Source organism: Protopterus annectens, chromosome 4.part1, assembly GCF_019279795.1.
Source record: "Protopterus annectens isolate FY-2018-M chromosome 4.part1, PAN1.0, whole genome shotgun sequence".
NCBI lineage: Eukaryota > Metazoa > Chordata > Ceratodontiformes > Protopteridae > Protopterus > Protopterus annectens.
Window position 1 is genome coordinate 374,953,351 of NC_056734.1, and position 20,936 is coordinate 374,974,286.

Here is a 20,936-nt window from a genome sequence, read left to right on the forward strand (position 1 = left end):
CCCCCACCTTATGTAGAGCTACTGATTGGATACTGAGTGCTTTAAAAGTAAGTCTGATGAAGCGATCTGTATGTTCGTGAAAGTGCCTACTTTTTTCTTACAATAAAGTGTTTTTTTATCTGATGCCATTATTCTTATTTTGATCTTTGCTACTGTTCTACACAATCCTCAATGAGTAATGCAGCTGTATTAAAATGGAAAGCACTTAATGTATCAGCTACACAAGGTTTCAGTACTAAAAAAATGTGTGTGTGTGTGTGTATATATATATATATATATATATATATATATATATATATATACACACACACACACACACACATACACACACACACAGAAAACCAATGAAATATTTACGATGATGTATGTGAACAACTAAAGACAGTGTGAAAATGTGGTTAATCATAACAACCTAGGCCTGTACTTCCATCTTTGAAAGTGATGATATCAAATCCTCAAAATGAAGTTTAAGAGGGTATTATATGTATCTGACTGTACATTAGCATAGTTACTGAACTGCTCCATTTTATCTAAAGTAAGAATGCATGAAAGTGCAAAGATAAGCTGAGGAAAGACTTCCATCCCACAGGGGGGGAAAGGATGAGACTAGATCCCCTTTGTGCTGTTTCAAGCTAATTTTATTACACAAAGCATGATGTTGAACCTTCTTTGAACACTGGGAGCAATTGTCATTCACAATATACATGACTTAAATTATTTGTCTACACTGAAATTCACCGGTGGGAAGCCCTATCCATCACAGATGTTACCATCATCACAAAAACAGAATGGTGAACTAACCCAGTAAAAATTGAACAACAATCTTTTACCGCAGGCAAACTAACTTGAACATAAAATATATACAGGTATATATAAAAATGTACAGTATGTTCTGTAGTGTTTCTGCACACCAAAATATGTAAACAAAAAGCATGAGTTAGTCCAACTTCTATTTTATTTCATATAATTTGCCATTTCTGAAGCATATTTCTCAAAATCTTATTACCCTATTACCTGCATCATTAACTTAAAATTATAGTTATAAATACTTAACTGAAAGTTGAACTCTGCTTTTTTGCACTTTAACTGCCAACTGTGTTAAATGTTTCACATAATATAACAATCTGGCACTGTGCCAGCAGTTTCCATTATTTCTCTGAATGTATGAAAAATTGCTTCCATTTTGTGAATTGACAATTTTTGCTCACCCGTGTACAACCTTTTACATCTGTCAGTGCATGGTCATGTATCTGAAAAAAAAAGGAGTTGTAGTGTGTGAACATACATCTGAGTAGACAAAGACTTGTGCTAGCCTTTTGCATTTTAAAAAAGTAAGCACAGGTTCCAACATCCACATCTGGTAAACCAACCAGACAGCAGAGCAATGCTATGAAATAAACAGCGGTGACACTGTGAAAATAGTACACCATCTGAATTGCTAGCATGTCAAAAGTAATATTTTACATTCAAAACTGTTATGCAAACAGGCCAAATATAGGATTCCAAGTCTCTGACAATGGAAACACCCCAGTTATGGTTTGGCAGTAAAAATGACAACGGTTTCAACTGGGAAAAGGCAGTAATGCAAGTGACACTTGTTGAAGCTGCATATAGTTAAGGGTCTATATTAAATTATCGAACGGCCCAAATATTGAAAGTGCCATTCATCGAGTTCTGGTTTGTGGGATTGGAGTGCAGTGAAGATTGGGGATTTTGCCCTTTCCTCACTGTAGTGCGATCTCGGAGTTGGTATATATAATTAGCGGGGGGTGTGGGGGCGCAGTTTGAACGGCACTTTCGATATTTCGTCCGTTCGACATTCGTTCCATTTGATAATTTAATATAGACCCATAGTTAACCGGATCTTCTCTACTTTCATAAAGCCAAGCAGACCCAAAACCTCAGATGTGCTCCCTTCATTTCTTAAGGATATCTGCAGACCTGCCTCAAAATGTTATCTGACCATTATGCAAACATGATTTTATTAAGAAATCCAGGAATGTAGAGTAAGGCCAGTGCAAGTCACTTCTCGTTACTTCATAAAATGCTTCTGCTGTAGTTCACATTTGTGTTTGTGTGCTGTAGAAAAAAATCAAGTTACTGTCTTGTACCTGCAGCTTCTATTAGATGTCAAGTCTTTTGAACAGACTTTCCTCTGGACAGTACAAAATGAATTACATTTATTCTAAGAAAACAGACTCACACAATTTGCAAACAAAAAAGCAATGAAAAGCTGTGAATCTGACTGAAATCCTTTCTGGTTGTCTTGAGGAGCAACTGCAGCCTCCACTTCCAATCAGGTTTACATAAACACATTATTTTAATTACATTAACATATACCTATCTGGTGTACTTCAACCAAATAGAATCTACAACAGAAGCCCAGATAAAAATATGGGAATTCTAAAAATTCACAGCAGAGCAGTTCTACATTGTTTTGACTACACTGAGAAACAAAATCTGAATTCACAGTCTGATCAAATCTCGATATGATGGTGGTCAGTGGTATGACCAAATGGCATTCTTCTGCATCCTTCCCAATGCACAGCTGTTACACTAAATCAGTTCAAAGGACTTAAAATATCTGTAAAATCCTGCATTCTGCTGTTCCTGATGTCACACAAAATCACACACTGTAAAGCTTCTGCAACATTCAATATAATTCTTCATCTCAGTCTGGATGATAGTAGGGCTTGTGGTGATCCTTCCTAGATCTTCAAGCTGTCACGTAATGTTCATAAAATAAAACAATTTTTAAATGCAAACTGAATTTTTAAACCATCTGAAGGCTTTGAGGATGGACTCAATGAAGGCCATTAATCTTCACCTTTCCCTGGATTTTTTTTCCTGTAGTACCAGTATAAGTAGGGCTGCCATGATGCTCAAACAGGAAGTGACACGCTTCCACTAGATAAACTTCCTTTCTCCATCTGGCAGCCAATGTCAAAGGTATTCAAACACCCCATAATTCTTTGCTGATCAATGACAAAAACAAAATAAAACACAGATGTTTAAATTGTTTTTTTTAAGTGAAAAGAAAAAAAAAATCACACATCTAATTAATATGCAGCTTCCAAACCTTTTATCGTTGTCACAAGCTCCAAACAGTGCTGTAACAGGAGCTTCATAACTTGAAGCATGCCATCAAATTAAAGTAATTACTACAGAGTGAAAATGAGAAACACTCCAATGTAAAAGGGAAATATTTTGGTGGCCACTTAAGTTTTTACCTGTTCCTCCTAATAGAGGCAACAAATAAACACGTCAAAAGAATTCTGACTGAAGGGTAAACACAGGGTTAAAGCAGCTAATGAAGGGGAAATGGAGAAATGCTTCTATTAATGCCTGAATTGACAGACAGTGGTTAGAATGTTTCTTAAAAGAAACAGATAGGATGCACATTCTGAACTGTGCACCAAAGGTGAACAAAGAAGATCTGCAGGGCAAATAATGTCCCTGTCATCAAAGAACAGGCAACAGTTTACAACTAAAAACTTCTCAGAAGTAATATGAGGTGTATTCCTCCAGCTACTTGTTAACAGGAAAAGTTTGAAATGCTAGAGGAGAAGGGATGTGCTGATCAGATGTGTTTATCAAGATTGGCCATTTGACAGCATGTTCATGTAATGTAAATGCAAATAAGAAAAATGTATAACATCCATTAAAAATAACACTGAATACATTGTTAAAAATGAGAAAACAAAAGTAGTAAGTTGCAGATACATGCCATGCAGTCCAGAGCAGAGCTGAAAATATTAGAAGGCGTTCAAATAGCAGGTGTCTGGGGTTAGTGCTGGCTTGCTCAGTCTCCTTCTAATGCTTCGATAGTGCTACTTCACCACATGAGGAACTAGAATTAATTTTTCTCTTAGTTCATCTTTTTCTGAATAAACTTTTAGTATCAATACCATAAGAGAATGTTTGTTTTTCTAACAAAAGAAAAAGATGAGAAGCCTTTTTTAATTTCACATGACATCCACAAAAAACTCACTAGGGTTGCCCATGGCTATCCGAAACGACTGTCTACTAGCTGTTAGTTCTGGGGGAACAGAAGCCAAATCACGACCTGGTGGAGCACCAGGAGGTCCCATGGCAGAAGGTGTTGGTGGCATCATCATCATCATTGGTGGGTTGTAGAGGGGTGGCACACCAGGAGGACCATAGGACTGGTGTGTGTGATGACTTCTTATGCTGTGGGCTGTCGAATGCTGGCTTCTGTGGCTGTGATGGCTGTGTTCACTTATTGGTACAGAATGCTCGCTAGCTGCTCGGTCTCTTCGGCTGCTATTCCTAGTAGCATGATCAGATTCACTACCACTGCCACCAGATTTTGAGTCCCCACCTTTGGGATCTCGATCTTTCTTTCGATCACTCCCACTTCTGTTGGAACCACTGCTTCTGCTACCTAATAAATGGTTACATCAAAAGAAAAACTAGTCAGTAGTGAAAATGCAAAGTCATCATCAAAAATACAATCATCAGCAAATAGGACTTCAGCAATCTCAAACATCTTAAGATTGGGTGAACTGATTTTAAACACAATACCCACAGTTCCCTTTTCCCTAAAGTCCAAGTTATAAATTAAAAACTTATTCTGGGATGCAGAACAAAATTATGTGCAATTCTGTAACTTAGCAAATGCAGTCCAGTACTGAATTCTACATGCATTCTTTTTCAAAATTTATTTACACTAAACAAATTGTTAGAATCAATTCTGTTTTACTACAGGAGAATGTAATAAATAGTTACTTGCCCTTATGAGCTTCCACTATTTAGTCCTCTTCATAGTCATTTTGCTAGCTGGTGGTTTCATAGCAATTTTACCACTGCAGTTTTGGGGATTTATAGAACATTCTCTAACATAACTATGTACCACCCAGAGAGCCCACAGTGCAACATTTTCACAACCTTCTTGTAACAGCCAAGGAGACTTTCTGAAGTTTGGAGAGCAGTAAGCTACTCGTCAATAGTGTGTGAAAGTCCTACATGTAGACAGTGATTGAGGTGGCCTCTAATATTCTGTGTATGGGGCTTTCAGGGTAACAGACAGTTGCTACCTTAGGAATGGTCTTCCCCATGACTGTACTTTCTGAACCTGATTCTAGGCCTAGGATATCACCAAAGCAATATTTTGGAGGTCTTCTCAACATGACCGAACTGCTGTAGACAGAGGGCTGGTGACTAGATTAGCCATTAAGCGGGTACCTCAGAAGAGGTTTTAACCTAAGGTCAATTTCACAGGATGTGCTCTAAAATACCACAACTACACAAAAAGTATACAAACTCATATGGTACACACTGCACCATGGCTGGTTCCATTACCACATTTCTAATGCTAACTCACATTTGTGACACAGAAAGGTAACATCACCAACAGCATTTCTGCAGTAAAAATGAGTAAACACCTTAAGTCTACGTAGAAGTACAACAAAAACAGATTAGTCTTTACTATAGCTGCTGATTTGAAAGAGGACCCTCATTGACAGTACAATGATGGAGTTTATCCTTTCTATCAATCACAATTTAGCACTTCTTTTCTCAGCAACTTCCATGCTCATGGGTGTGCAAGCCTAGTGCTAGTTCACACTTAACATTGCTCACTGACTACATAAGCATGCCTAGCTCCTGAACCTGTCAGTTTGCCTCTGTCCACCAGGAAACACCTGCCTTGCAATCATTAAGTAACAGGATTGACACCTGCACTGCTATACACTTCCCGACTTTCAGGGATTTCCAAACATCTGATGATTGATGAAGAGGGCATCTAAGTATGAGCAGCAGTGGCAGATCAACTGACTTGGTATGAATGCATCTGTTACATCAGGCCATCATGGATATTCCCTGATGGATCACTCACCAAGATGAATTCCAAGCAAAACTACCGGGCTGGAAGTATCAAGTGAATAGATCAAGGACGATATCAAAGGAATTGCCATTCCTGCAGTCATGGTCAAGAACATAATGCTTAGTGGAGCTGTGCCAAGTGGCAGAACAGCAGATGGATTGGCATAATGGTTAAGGTGTTTACCTTACATACACAAGGTGCAAGGTTCGATTCTCACATGGTGTAATTGGCTAGGCTTAAAATGGCCCACAAGGGCAGCAAGCCTACTACTACCCTATGAACCTATTGAAACATTTTTGCAGCAAGCAGTGCAACTAAACATGCTTCTTAAGGACTGACCTTTGACCATAGCATCTTCCAAAGCAATCCGACCACATGAAACTAAAAGGTAATTCAGTTAGTAACCGACTAGGAAAGGGTTTACTTAATGACTGTCAGCATTTCCCCTCCCTGGAGTGAAGGGAGCTTGGTCTTCCTAAAGTCTTGCAAGTGACTCAAGTAAAAATTAAGCCAACAAAGCACAAGTGTATGAAGTGATCATTGTTCCTTAGTTTCTGCCTGCAAGGAAAACAAAATAATGAAAAAAAAGGTTGGTTTGGGCAAACATTTGGAAACCACTTTTGGATGGAAACAAAGTTTGGACCTTATTAACCTCTGTGTAACACTAGATATGACAGATCCAGTATAATTCCTAAAAACACAACTGTGCAGCAAAAACTGTTCATAAGTCATGTCCAAGTACATATCTCCTCATAAAACTTGTATTCTTCTGTGACTGTACAGAAATCGAGTAGATTTATCACAACATGAAAGAAAAAAGTGTCTCCACCCCCTTACTTTATTCTTCTGACTTCGAGCTTAATTCACCTTGGACTAAGAATGTTTACCAAAACAGAAAAAAAAATGCTTACTTTTTCCAAGACACTGACAGCTCAAAGATCTTATAAAACAGTACAATTTGGGCACCAAGACATCACTCATATGAGGAAATGAGTAAAAGTAAACAAGTACTGGGGTACAAACAATCTAATATCGATCAATGGACTATAAGCTAACACAGATCCCTATATGAGAACCTGCAGCTCTGAGACCCTGGTAACAGAAGTGATGGTACTTGGGAAAAATGTTTTCCAAGAAATAAACATCCTGCCAAACTAAAATGGTGGGTTCAAATGGCAGACAGCTAATCCCGTCAACTGTGAAATTTAGATGTCACAGAAGTTAGGGGCTATTCAAAGGGTGGGCTGAGATGCATAATATCTTTCTGGAAATGCCTGACAAGCCCATGCTGGATGAAAAAAAAATCCTGCTTTTCCTAAGCCACAATATGCAGAAATACTTGAAATATTCATCCTGATTAACTGAGGCCTAAATCACAAAGGTGTCTGAGAAATGTCAGGATGACATGAAAATCGTTGACTTTCAGGGACAATCTCTACAAGCAGGAATGACTAGCATTAGACAGTTCCCAGCTTACACACTTGAAAGCAAGCCTCAAACAAGATCAGATAAGATTTCTCCCAGTTTGAGATCAACCTCCAGGGATTGCAATCATGGAAGCACCCCCTTCAGGGTGCCTCATGAGAGTACCACCAATACACCATCATTTATGTAGGTAAGACATTAAAATTACTATCCTGCAAGGCTTTTTTTCACAATGGCAAACATACCTCTATACACTGTGTGCACTAAAGAAAAAAAAGCCCAGTATGACTAAATGTTTTACACACAGTGATGCCCACCAAAACAGAACATATGGATCCTGAACACTGAATGTCTGAAAAGGCATCCATCATATCCACTGACACCATCTAGCTGCCTTTTGCCAGCAGGACGACCACCCCCAAACACCTCCATCCAGAACCAAACTTACTGAATGTGCTAGATAAAGTCACGGAGGCTCAAAATGGAGCCAAAACATTTGGCCCTTCAGAACGAGAAAGAGTAGGGAGTACTACAATAGTATGGGCCTTTCCCAAGAGCTCTGTTGTGACAATCTGCCCTCTTAGTGGAATCTGTTCTAGGACAGAATTCTAAGAGCATTAAGACCTGGCTGACTGTGATCACATCCAGAACCAACTACGCAGCAAACATGGAAAATACCTATCCCATCAGCAGACCAAGACTGGTCAGGACCGCTGCAGTTAGCTCAGCAGAACCATCTTCCAATGTGACCTAACTGTCACTAGAAAAGAAAAGACTATGTGGCACAAGAGCCTTCCTCAGTCTGTAAGGAGGCTTCTTCCTCTTCTGGGAATATTAGGCCTGAAAAGGGAACATAGAACCACAAAGGTCCTCTGCAGTGGTGAAGGCCTACTTCTTCACAAAGAGGTCATCAACCACATCTTAAGAAGACTTGTAAAATTTTGTAGTCTTAAGAAGTTTGGCAAGATGCTTTTTCTGTCCTCCTCTTTCAAGAAAGATGGATTCATCTCTGCCATCCTACACAGACAGACATGTGAGCCTGTAGCCTCATCCACAATGACACCACCATTAAAATTAAGGATGGCTACATGGAAGCCCAAGTTGAAAGTTTTAACAATTTCTTCCTTGAATCCTGACTAAGGAGACACGAAAGCTTCTCTCCTTGCCCACTGAACTATACTGGACTTTGGAAAAGTGACTTGACTAGCCAAGGGCTGTAACCTTCAACGAGAGAGAGAAATACACACACTTGCCACAAATGTACAGAGTTTTTTTCCCTCTCGTGACAAGGTGATAAAATGTTAAGGCCTCTAGGCCTTATGCTGGACAGAAGAGAAAACACATATTGGTTGGGGTTATCTGATTAGGGATATTCAGTTTACTTATGGCATTTTGTAGAAGGCACCTGCCTTCACAGGGATTTCAAGAACAAAGTCTGGGTACTTCTGAGTTTCAAGAATGGCATCCTTAATGACTGGCTTGCCTGGGTGGGGGGGTATGGCTCAGGCCATATCATCCTTCTTTCCCAGATACATATTCAGACTTTTTTTTTTAAGGGGGACTGAGACTAGAGGCCAGTCTAAAGAAGATTTCATGAGTTCTAATGTCTACCATGGTGGCAGTCATCCATGGGGACCTGTAGGGTCGAGAGGGGACTCTGTCCTTCTCAATCTCAGTAACAATGGTGTTCAGGTCCTAACATTCTTCATAGTATTCTAAAAGACAAGGAGTCTCCTGGCCCACACTCTGATCATGTAGGAAACCTGAGGCTGTGTGAGAGACAGGTACATACTAGAAGCTGGGGGAGAAGAATTAAGTACTAAGTGGTAACCCAACACTGGCATTAAGCTATTTTCTCTAGCTGTGCATTCCTACATCTGCACTTCAAGCTCCATCCAACCATCAAACATTTGCTTGATGTACAGGCCATAAGCTGTATGCTCTGGTACAGCACAATGGGGCAGTTCCCCTTTAACTAGAGCCCATAGACCCCACTGGACCAGGTGAACACAGGCAGCAGAATCTTCTGCCTTGGACAGTCACAACCTGAGACTGGCCGACACTATGGACTTAATACTTAGGATAAGCTAGTCAGCAGAATGCTCTGGCCTACAAACAAGATGCTAGGTGACATCTATACCCCAAAATGCACCCTGCAGGGAGGAACCAGGGAGTGCTTCCACTGTGATATTCATTAACTTCCAATAAAACAGTAATGAAGTGGATGTGGGATCTTGCTAGTCAAGGACCAGCTCAACAACTGTGGCGACTAGGTCAGTTTAACATCTGACAAAGGCCCAGTATGCCATCAAGTCTCAGTGCATGTAACAGTGCTTTAGCTGAAGTCTGAGGCTACACTCTGGAACTTACTACTGATCCCTACATAAGGAGCTTTCAACCTCTGCAATCCATATAGTAATACAGTTGGCCAGGAGTTTCTCAATATGGTGTCTGTGGGAGGCAAAGCTGGACCACTGCCGCTTACAGTAGTGCTTTATACTGTGGTAGTGTGTGATCCTTGCCAAGCGTACGCCTTGACTGGTAATCTGATGGTCAGTGGGCACTTTTCACTGACATGAATCAAGACTGAGATCTGAAATGACACAGCAACCAGAAGCAAACAAATGGGGGTCTTAAGGGTTAGGCCTGGTTATGAAGTTAGTGTGTGACAGCACTGCATGTGCCAGCACAGGGAACTCCTATGTGGAGAGGTTTTTCAGAAAAAAAATGCCAAACTGTGACTGTCAGAAAAAAAGGCAGCAGCTGAACCATCAAAAGCATGTTACAGCACTTCACTTGAAATTCTACGATTAATGCATAATCCAAAATAGGGGTCACTTCAAACCAGTTATAGCCAGAAGGTAATAAATCCTGTGTCATTAAACTGTTCAGAACATGGCAAAGGGTGTGGACATCAAATGAATCTGGTACAAAAACACCAAAGGGTATGTTTGGTAGATGAGGGGGAGAGGTGGAATGATGTGATCTGCTTACAATGTAACCCTAAATGGAAGAAATTCCAGAATCGGAAGTGCTGCTGCAGTTGACAGAGTTACTGCAGCATGGGAAAATGTCCCCATCCCTCTGCAACCAAAACCTTTCACATTTCCACTCAAGCTATAACTGCATTCCCCATTCCATAAAGTACATTCACTACCAAAGTAGCTCAGGTTCTAAATTTCCTAACAAAGAAAAGCCCCCTTCCCAACGATTATGCTGCCCTGGCACTGGAATGGCCTGGGGATAGGTGGATCCTTCTGTTAAACTCTGTAATGATACATGATGTTTAACACACCCCTTTGGCTAAATCATCTCAAAGACCTTCAAAGGAGAGATTCTAAATCGGAACTAGATCCAACAATGCACATGCACCTCAGATTAAGAACATAGCAAGATCTTCACACACTGTGGATGTAAGGCTCTCTGCTCTTGATTTGCAATTTAACCAGTGAACTGCACAATTAAACTCAATGCCAAGGTAAACAAGAGGCCACCAAAACCTAAAATAAAATGCTCCTTTGAACACGCGGTGAGCCAAGACTTGCCTGAAAGGGGGGGATAAAAACAGACAAGGCCAATAACCCACAATGCATCAGTGATGATGAATCACAGTATACAGCTGCAACTTCTGAGACTTCCTGCAGTGAAAGGGGAACTTTCAAAAATCAAAAATAAGCAAACCACAAGCAAATGAGGATTACTGATGATCGTGTGCCCTTAGAAGAGAAACAATCTTCTTTCTTGGTGTTCTGCATTAATCAAATACTTCTTGCTGTTCTACATTAATCATATACATCAGAGCAGATTTGACAATCTCCAGACTGACAAGTTTTTCAAGCAATCCACAAAGCTCCTGCTTCTAACATCAGGGAAAACTGAAGCACATACAGTGGTTACAGCTAGTAAAGCACCTTAGAATTTTCTAAGTAAATATGATGAATTACAAATTTAATTTCCCACATCTAAGCAGTCTGTGATCAACCTTAGTTCAGAGGACAGAAGCAGCAGCAAACAAGAGACAGAGAGAAATACAGGTACTTGCCATGCCAGCTGATATGTGAGAAAAGCCTACTGCAGTGGGTAACTAATTGGATTTCCTCTTTTAATATTCTCATATTAGCCTAATTTGAACACCTGTGCTCAGGACTGTGCATACCTCCTTGCTATTTCATGTCATGACAGCACAAGTCAGACGTATGGTGCTCACAAGTCCACATGCAGCTCGGTTCGACCTCTATGCACTTAGAAAACATAACCCAAAAGACAGACAGACACAAAAAGACTAATACAGAATTATACATGCCTGACTGATGGCACTGTGTATGCCTGTCAGAAAAAAAAGAGAGGATAGTAGCAATCATTGACTGTGAAAGGCTGCATTACCGATCACCTCGTGTGATGAGTGCAGATGTGTTATACCAGAATTCAAATTCCCTCAGCACTAGGTAACTCTTGGTAAGAATCCCAGGCAGTCCAATTAAAACTTTATAGGTGGCCACAGCCAGTAATAAGTCAAAAGGCAAGTGTTCACAAAGCAATATCTTAAAGAATAAGATGCCAAAAGAGATCTGATTCCTATATTCTTTGTCCAAGCAATAAATTTGGTGAAGGTATGAAATGACCACCAAGTAGCTGCAACTCACATCTGTGCAATGGACAGAATATGCACTGGATGAAGTCACACCTATGATGTAGTAGTCTTTCAGCACAGCATTTTACCATCTGGCTGCTAGCAGCCTAGTAGCACAAGACAATGCAGTTAATAATCCACTGGGAAAGGATTTGCTTAGCTACTTGCAGGACCTCCTCACCTGCAACAAAGGAGATAAATACTTAATTTGTCCTCCTGCATTTATGTATACCCTTCAGATTTGCACAAGCAGGGATTCAGAGGGCTCTTTTGCTCCTGGTTTCTGCCTGGGAGGATAAATGCCCTAACTGAAGACAGTTCTGAGGCTACTTTTTGGAGAAAATGGGGTCAGTACTAAAGGACACCCAACCTTTGTGACAAGCCAAACAAGTTTCCTTACTGACATAGGCCTACAACTCAAGGATTCTATGGGAAGGGGACGGCCACCAAGAACATCTTCCAACAGCACAAACTTCAGAACTGACAAAACAAATGGCTTAAATGGAGGAAGGACATATCCACTGATTATAAAGTTCAAGCTCAAGGAAGAGTATACTTCCACTTAAAGAAATACTTGAGAAGCCAGCACTGAAGCAAAGTTCTGTTCTTCACAAGGTTGTGACACAAACAAATGTCTGAAATATGCATGTTGACAGTGCAATACCTAAAGCCAAATGGTGATAGGTTAGGGTAATTAAACAGTAATCAAATGAAGCAGTGTAGAATCATCTCTCTGTCCACCCATAGGACCCCTTCGCTTGGAGCATGTGCTGAATGGAAGGCCTTTTGACTGCTTCAGGTATGACACTTCAAAATGAATATCTGGCAGGAGCAGAAAACATAACAGAAAGTACAGTTGTGTACACTTACCATAAATGTAGATTTTCGAGTGTATTCACTGTTGCAGTCATTACATTTGGGTAATCTGCTGGCAGGTTGCCCTCAGTCAGCCTGAATTCCAAAGTCTTGGGTCCTGCATCAGTTGCTGTCTTCGATTCCATGACGTCAGGTAATCAGGATATAAAACATGCAGCCGACACCATTTTCTTTAGCTTTTCTTGCCCTCGATGTCAGGTGCCCCAAAAAAGGTAGCAATATTCTAAATATTTATATATAAATATATGCATCAATATAAACTTTACCTTCATCTATAAGCAAATACACCACATAGGTTGCAGAAGATAGAGAAGGAAAGATAAATTGTAGAATGACTGGGGGATGGCGGGAGGGTAACCTGGACTGCAACAGTGAATACACTCGAACATCAACATTTATGGTAAGTGTACACAACTGTACTATGTTCTTCGTGTTTCACTGTTGCAGTCATTACATCTGGGTGAATCCCAAAGCTATGGTTGGGAGGCTGGAGATAAACAGCATTAGGTGAGGCTATAAGGCCCTGCAGTGGCAAAGCCTGCCCTGGACTTAGAGCAGAGAGGCAAATGGTAATGCTTTGTAAAGGTGTGAACAGAACTCCAAGTAGCGGCCTCTAGAATGTCCTTGGTTGGTACTCCTCTGAGAAAGGCTACTGAAGTAGCTGCAGCCCTGGTGGAGTGAGATCTAATGCCCTTGGGCACAGGTTTGCCATGGTGTAAGTAGCAGAAACGGATGCAATGGCTTATCCACTTTGAAATTGTCTGCTTTGAAATAGACTTTCCTTCTGATCCTGCAGCATATGACACTAGTAATTGCTCAGTTTTTCTTAGAGCTTTAGTCCTGCTCAAGTAGAATCTTAGCTGTCTGTGTACGTCTAAGGAATGCAGAATTCTCTCCCCTTTGTTCTGCGGATTTGGATAAAAAAGTTGACAGATGAACTGTTTGGTTAAGAGCCACAATGGAAAAGACCGTTGGCATAAAAGTAGGATTTGTCCTCAAGAGAGACCCTGCCTGGGTAAAATATGATAAAAGACTCTACAGCCAAGAGGGTCTGTAGCTCTGAAACTCTTCTTGCTGAAGTAATTGCTAGTAGCAGAGCTGTCTTCCATGATAAAAACTTTATATCAGTGGTAGCAGCTGGTTCAAATGGAGGCAGGGTGAGCTTTTCCAATACATAATTGAGGTCCCATGCAGGTAATGGTGATCTTCTAGGAGGCCTTAAATTTTTGGCTCCTCTAAGATACTGCTTTAGTAAAGGATGATAAAAGATTGGTGGCTCTGAATTGTAATGAGCTGAAATGGCAGAGGCATGGATTTTGATTGATGAGAAAGATAGGCCTTTGTCAAGCATCTCAGTTAAGTATTGTAATATCTGAGGAATATGCGGTTCTGCTGTATCAGTTCCTTCCCTGTGCTTGATTCCAAGCACAGAATCTCTTCCATTTGTCAGCATAACATTTTCTAGTACTAGGCCTTCTGGCTTCCAAAATGACATCCATCACAGCTTTGCTGAGAGGTGTCGTCTGTATGATTACAGGATTAGCCATGCTGCCAAGTTCAGAGTTAGTAGTTGATTGTGCAGGATCTGATTGCTTTGCTGGGACAGTAGTTGTGGTTTTTGAGGCAAGGTCTAAGCTGGGTATTGAGACAAGTTCCTTAGGATTGGGTACCGGTATTGGCGGGGCCAGTCCGGGGCAATTAATATCATCTTTGGCTTTTCTTGTCTGATTTTTAGGAGGACCTTGGGTAGAACAGGCAGAGGAGGAAAGGCGTAAACTGATAGGTTTTTCCAACTGAAGGACAGGGCGTCCACTTTCCATGCTTGTCTGTGATAAGCCCTTGTGCAGAATCTTTTCACTTGATAATTTTGAGGAGAGGCAAATAGGTCTATGTCTGGGCTCCCTCCATTTCTCTGCTATCATGCTGAAGACTTGTGGATTTAGTTTCCACTCGTGAGGATCCATAAGGTTTCTGCTTAAATCGTCTGCCAGAGTGTTTTGTTTTCCTGGCAGGAATTGAGCTTGAAGATTTATTTGGTAGGTCAAAGCTGTGTCCCTTAGTGCCATGGCTAATCTGCAAAGGGGGTATGAGTGTGTTCCCCCTTGCTTGTTTATATACCACATGACTGTGATGTTGTCCGTCTTTATCAGTACCTGTCCAGGATGAAGTAAATCCTTGAATGCTGTTGGGGCATTTTGAACAGCTAGCATCTCTTTCTGGTTGATATGTAGATGCATTTGATTTGGTGCCCATATGCCCTGAATGCATCTTCCTGCCATGTGGGCCCCCCAGGTATAATCTGATGCATCTGTTGTTAAGGTTTGGCTGGCAGGGGGTAGAGTGAAGGGCCATCCCATGTTTTGGTGACAGGCCTTTGCCCACCACAGAAACTCCTGTTGCAGGCAGGGGATGAGAAGAATCACTGTTCCCAGACTATGTGAATGTTGACTCCATAAACTTTTTAGGTACCATTGAAGTTTCCTCATATGCAGTCTTGCATATGGAATTAGTAGGATGCAGGATGCCATGAAGCCCAGAGCCTGCAGAATTTGTCTTGCAGAAGACTGGTTACTTGTTGCCATCAGTTTGAAGTAAGCAGTCAGTTGCCTTTGTTTGTCTGGCGTGAGGTAAGCCATTTGGGCAGTTGTATTCAAGCTTGCACCCAGGAATGTTATCTTTTGAGAGGGTACCAGTTGTGATTTCTTTTCATTTATTGTGTACCCTAGGCATGTTAGAAGCCTTTTCACAAACGCCAGGTGTCGTAGAAGAGTGTATTTGTTCTCTGCTTGAATGACACAGTCGTCCAAGTAAGGATATATTTCAATACTTCTTTGTCTGCAAAATGCAATTACTGGTGCCAGGCATTTTGTAAATACCCTGGGCGCAGTAGATAAGCCAAAGGGCAGTGCAAAGAATTGGTAATGCATTAAGCCAGCCTTGAATCTGAGGTATCTTCTGCACGACTGTCTTATTGGGGCATGCAGGTATGCCTCTTTTAGGTCTAAAGTCACCAGCCAAGCATTCTTGCCCAGCATGGGCAGGAGCTTTTGCAAAGTGAGTATTTTGAATTTTGGAATGTTCAGGTATGTGTTCAAAATCGATAAATCCAGTATTGGCCGCCAGGCCTTGTCCTTTCTGGGTACCAGGAACAGTCTTGAGTAAAAACCTTGTCCTTTTTCCTGTTCTGGTACTGTCTGAATGGCCCCCATATCCACGAGGGACGTAACCTGTTTCTGTGCCTCTGCCCATTGTTTTTTTGGCAGATCTGGCCAACCATTTGTCATTGGCAGAGTGTGGAAATGGAATCTGTATACCTGTGATACGATGTTTAGGACCCACTTGTCCTGGGTTATTAACTGCCAATTTTGAGCAAAAAGTGCTAATTTTCCTCCTGTGGGTGCTGCCAAAAGATAAGTGCTTGGTGTAGGCAGAGGGAAGTCATTGGGATTGCTTTCTGTAGGTTTGCACTTTATCTCCTCCCGATTTGGAGGTGGATGCCCCCCATTGCTTTGACCTGTATGAGTCTTGAGCCTGGTACCGGGAATTCTTAGGGCGTCTGGATTTGCCCCTTTGAGCTCTGTCTGACACAGAAAAGGACCAATTTTTTGTAGGCCAGTGTCTACTGAGTCTAGGTGGCTGCACTTGTAAGAAATCTTTAACAGTTTGCATAGACTTAGCTTTGTCTTCCATTTTCTTTAAAACCTCTTCTGCCTTAATACCAAACAGAGAATCATGCTGTAAAGGTGCATCTAGCAATTTAGCTTTAACATGATCAGGCAAATTTTGTTCCTTTAAACAGGCATGCCTCCTAATCACAGATCCAGTAACTGCGTCCCTGCAGGAGGCCTCTAAATAATCAAAACCACATTGCAAAGTATGCTTCCCAACTTGTTCAGCTGAATGCAATAATTCCTGCAATTCCTTATTTTCTGCACATTCTGAAATCAACATCATTTTCTGTTTCAGCAATCCCATAACATGTTGTTGGTACTTAAGCATATGAAATTGACAGTTTAAGGCCCTGATTGCCAAGGTTGCAGATGTATAAACCTTTTTTCCCCATCTGTCCAGTGCCCTTGAATCTCTGTCGGAGGGGGTAGGGTTTTTTGCTGTTGAGGCCTTAACTCCCTTTGGACCCTGTGAAATAGTTTCAGGATTAGCAGCAGGGTTTCTAAATAAAAATTTATGAGAGTCAGGGATCCTGTAAATACCTATCAGGCTTACTGGGAGCCAGAGGTAAGGAGTCAGGGGTCAGGCTTGACTCCAAAAACACATCATCCACAATGTCTAAAACAGGGGGAATGGCTAAAGGCTTGTGCTGAGGAAGAAGGAGGAAATCCCTGAGCCTCTTTTTTGATTATGAGAAGTCTTGACTCTCCCAGTGAAAATGCTCCCTCAAAGTATGCAAGGTTTCTCCAAATGAATAATCCTCAGGAGGAGATGCAGATGGAATAGACTCCTCAGCATCAGAATCCTCATAGGGAGGTAAAGATAATTCCTGATCAGAAGAGGAATCAGAAGAAATAGAAACCTGATCTGAAGATTCATAGTCAGTGTCTTGCCTAGGCCTGTTATCTGGAGGGGGATGGGTACCCCTGATCAAGGTAATAAGGTCTTCAGCCATTTTGATCATCTGTTTTTTAGGCATAGAGGCCTGTGCACGTGGCTCAGGTGTCGGTTTTTTAGTTTTAGAAGGTGTCTTTGCCTTTGGTTTTGCAGCTTTCATCGGTTTGATATAGAAATGTTGAGGTCTGAATACACCCTCAGAAGCCAGTGCCTGCTCAGCGGCTCTGGACCCATTCGAGGGAGATATATCCGTTGGTCCAATACTTTGAGTATCTTGCGGCATGCCGGACTCCACATGGGTGTCGGTAGAGGCCTGCGACTCGAAGGTAGTGGGTATCAGGGGCTGCGAAAGCGGCTCACTGAGTACCAGCAAACCGGCGACTGGCTTAGGAAAAGCTTCGTCGTTGGTTTTGGATCTCGTCTGCCTTTCTCTGTCTTTTTCTTTGCGTTTTTTATGTGCTCCAGTAGTTGGATTGCTATCCGACGACATTTCTGGGTAGTTAAATCTGTTTCCAAAATAATGCAAAAATATACTGACGCTTAATAGTGCATTGGTTAAATCTAGCACAAAACTGACAAGCCAGGCACGTTGTGATCAGGGCCTAGGCAAGGAATACAGTATAAATGGAAATCTTTATGAGGTATTTGCTTCCCACAAGTAATACAATTATTAACTTTTTCTGACAGCGGTAAAAAGCAAGAAAAAAGTTTCCCCAACGGGGTACTTAGCTTTAGTGAAGACTTCGGTTCTGAAACTCAAACTCAAATATTTCAGTAGCCGGCCGACCGGCACTTGCAAAATGCTTCTGCTTCGGGCACTGCGCAGCAAGAAAGACTGAAGAAAATGGCATCGGCTGCATGTTTTATACCCCTGACGACCTGACGTCATGGAAGAGAAGACAGCAACCAACGTAGGACCCAAGACTTTTAAATTCAGGCCGACTGAGGGCAACCTGCCAGCAGATTACCCGAATGTAATGACTGCAGCAGTGAAACAAGAAGAACAACAGTCATTCTTAAGGTGAAACTGGTCAACTCCTCAAGCAGGAGTGCCTTTTCTGACTCCACTACCAATAACCATAAACTGTGCAACCACACCATTCTCAGTCACTAAAGAGCAATGAACAAGATTTTTTTTGCTTTCTTTCCTTGCTTTTTAGGGAAAATCGGAGAAAGTAGGAAAGACATATAGGAATCATTCTTACTGAATTTGACAACCACCAGGTTCCCCTTATCCTGCAGAACTTCAGAACATGGAAAGGACTGGACTCCTCTGTGATGAACAGGCGAGTCTTCTCAGTTCCATCTCCCAGGAGACCCTGACCAGACAGGTTTCTGCATTCTCAATCAAGGAGGTGACTGGTACTGTGGTGGAAGAAGTCTAGCCATGTGTTCACTTCTCAAGGATGTGAATTGCTGCAACAGAGATGCCGTATCACAGCCAGACCCACATCACCTCTTTACCTAAGGGCTGTAAGAATTAAGTACATGCTTCTGTTTATGTACCACACTACAGACTGGCTGGCTGACTAAAGCAAGTGGGTCTCTGATATATCCTTCCAGAGCTCATAGTGTGAAAAATCAAAAGTCCTCGGCCACAGCTGGCTTATGTGAAGCTCCTTTCCCATGGCTTTCATTGTACTTACAAAGAAGGAATTCAGGTGAGCTCTTAGACTCATCAAAGAAACATCCATACTAACAAGCTGCAAATATATTTGCCTATAAGCAGGGAAAGCAAATGCTGAGTCTGATGGGCCCACAACTATTACTCTAAAGCACAGACAGTGGTTAGACACCAACAGCAGACAAGGAATGACAACTCTGAAGTCACTGACACCTTTTGCAAATGCAGAATTCTCATCCACAAGTGTATGAATGAACTGCACTCAAAGACCAGGCATTAGTGGTCCTCGGCTTGTATCCATTCATTGCAACATCACATATATTAAAAACACAAAAAGAAAAATCTAGCAACGCTAAACTTTGTATTGTGTGATACCTTAAACCTCTTGCGTCTAAGGCAACATGGGATATATGAAAATTACCCTTTAAGGATATCAGGTGTTTCAGCTAAATGGCAATTCTGAATGTCCATGACTTTTTCTTTTCCTTTTAAGTCTATTTATGGACAATTTCAGGACACCTGATATCCTTAAAGGGTAATTTGCATATATCCCATGTTGCCTCTGATACAAGAGGTTTAAGGTATCACACAGTGGAAGGTTTAGCTTTGCTAGATTTTTCTTTTTGTGTTTTTTAACCAACTGGTTTTCCCGTGTGACCTTTTTGCAAATTGTTTTAACATCACATGTTGCTAAAGTTATGATCTCCTATTCTGTTGTCAGGAATTACAGATACTGAAGCGAGTTCAACTCTGTCCCAATACAAGCAGTCCTCCATTTCTGAACAAGATGAGAATTCTCCCAGTTTATGGTAACACCAATCCGGAAACCACAGAAAGACTCAGTTAAAGGCTGCTACTTGGGAGTCCTTTGACAAGGCAACAGGTACCAGTCTTCCAGCTAAGGAGCATTAGTAGTTCCTTTTCTTGTAAGGCCTCTGGCACAAAGGCAGGCACCCTGGCAAATTCTCAAGGTGCAGAGGAGAGACCAAACCACAACATTTAGCACCGAAAATGGAGCCTACCGAGAGCCAACTGAAGAAACCACATGTGAGAATCACAGACAGTGATGTGCTAAAAGGCATCTAAGATACAGAGAGTCTTCATCCGAGTGCCTTACAGAAGCACAACCCCCCCCCCCCCTTGAAAACTCACATGTGCTACATCTTTAACATGTACTGCAGCAGGCTTACTTTTCTCTTTACTGAGCCTCAAGTCTGATGTCAGTAGGAGGGAACTGAGGAACTCCTGGGATATAGAAAGTGTTAATTTGCAAGTTAATTTACCTGGAGCAAAGTAAACTACAATACTGCAGTAGAGTAACATGCTATTATAAAGTGTAAGTGGTTACAAATATTTCCCTGTTTGGACACAGGACTCTATTGACAACCTCATTCATGTGGCCCTTTATGCAACACAACACAGCTAAGACAGTGTCCTAATACACCGTTCTACCCTTCTCAACACTGATTACTGTATCTACCTGTACGTGGCCTTGTGCTGTCTTACAAGTTTGGTTTACAGAGGAATAAAAAAGCATGAAGCTGAAACATGCTTTATGTGGTATGTGGAATTACTAGATAAGATTGAAATACAGAATTGCTGCAAACAGCATCCTGAATAACTCCTACCATTAGCTCTTATATCCTTTGGGAAGTTATCTTGTAGGTTTGCTTTCTCTTTTTGGAAAATCAATGACTCATATACCCATCTTTAAAACTCGGACACAGAACCAAAACATTAGATGTGCCATATTACATAGTTTCACACCAGCAAGAAACATGCACATAGGCTTTATTATAACACCATCCTCACTACCTCTGTGACCATATACTTTGTTCTGCAAAAGTAGAGGGACACCCTCTGAGGAAAGTGTTTATTTTAGTATGGTCTCAAGCACGTGGCAGTCATTTGTAAACTAGGTAACTAGACAATCTAACTAAAGTAAAGCAGCATTATCTGGAGTGACAAGG

General features: G+C 41.3%; 1 protein-coding gene across 3 annotated transcripts in view; it reads right to left on the reverse strand.

The window, feature by feature from the left end:
* Positions 1-616: 616 nt before the first annotated feature.
* DVL3 (dishevelled segment polarity protein 3) overlaps positions 617-20,936 on the reverse strand; it is a 1,476,692-nt gene continuing 1,456,372 nt past the window's right edge. For all 3 annotated transcript variants that reach the window (XM_044070196.1, XM_044070195.1, XM_044070197.1), the window contains 2 exons: positions 3,992-4,405; positions 617-2,975 (listed from right to left, as the gene is read on the reverse strand). In XM_044070196.1, coding sequence (XP_043926131.1) covers positions 2,944-2,975; positions 3,992-4,405 — 446 coding nt within the window. In that variant the 3' untranslated portion in view covers positions 617-2,943. The remainder of the gene's footprint in view (positions 2,976-3,991; positions 4,406-20,936) is intronic.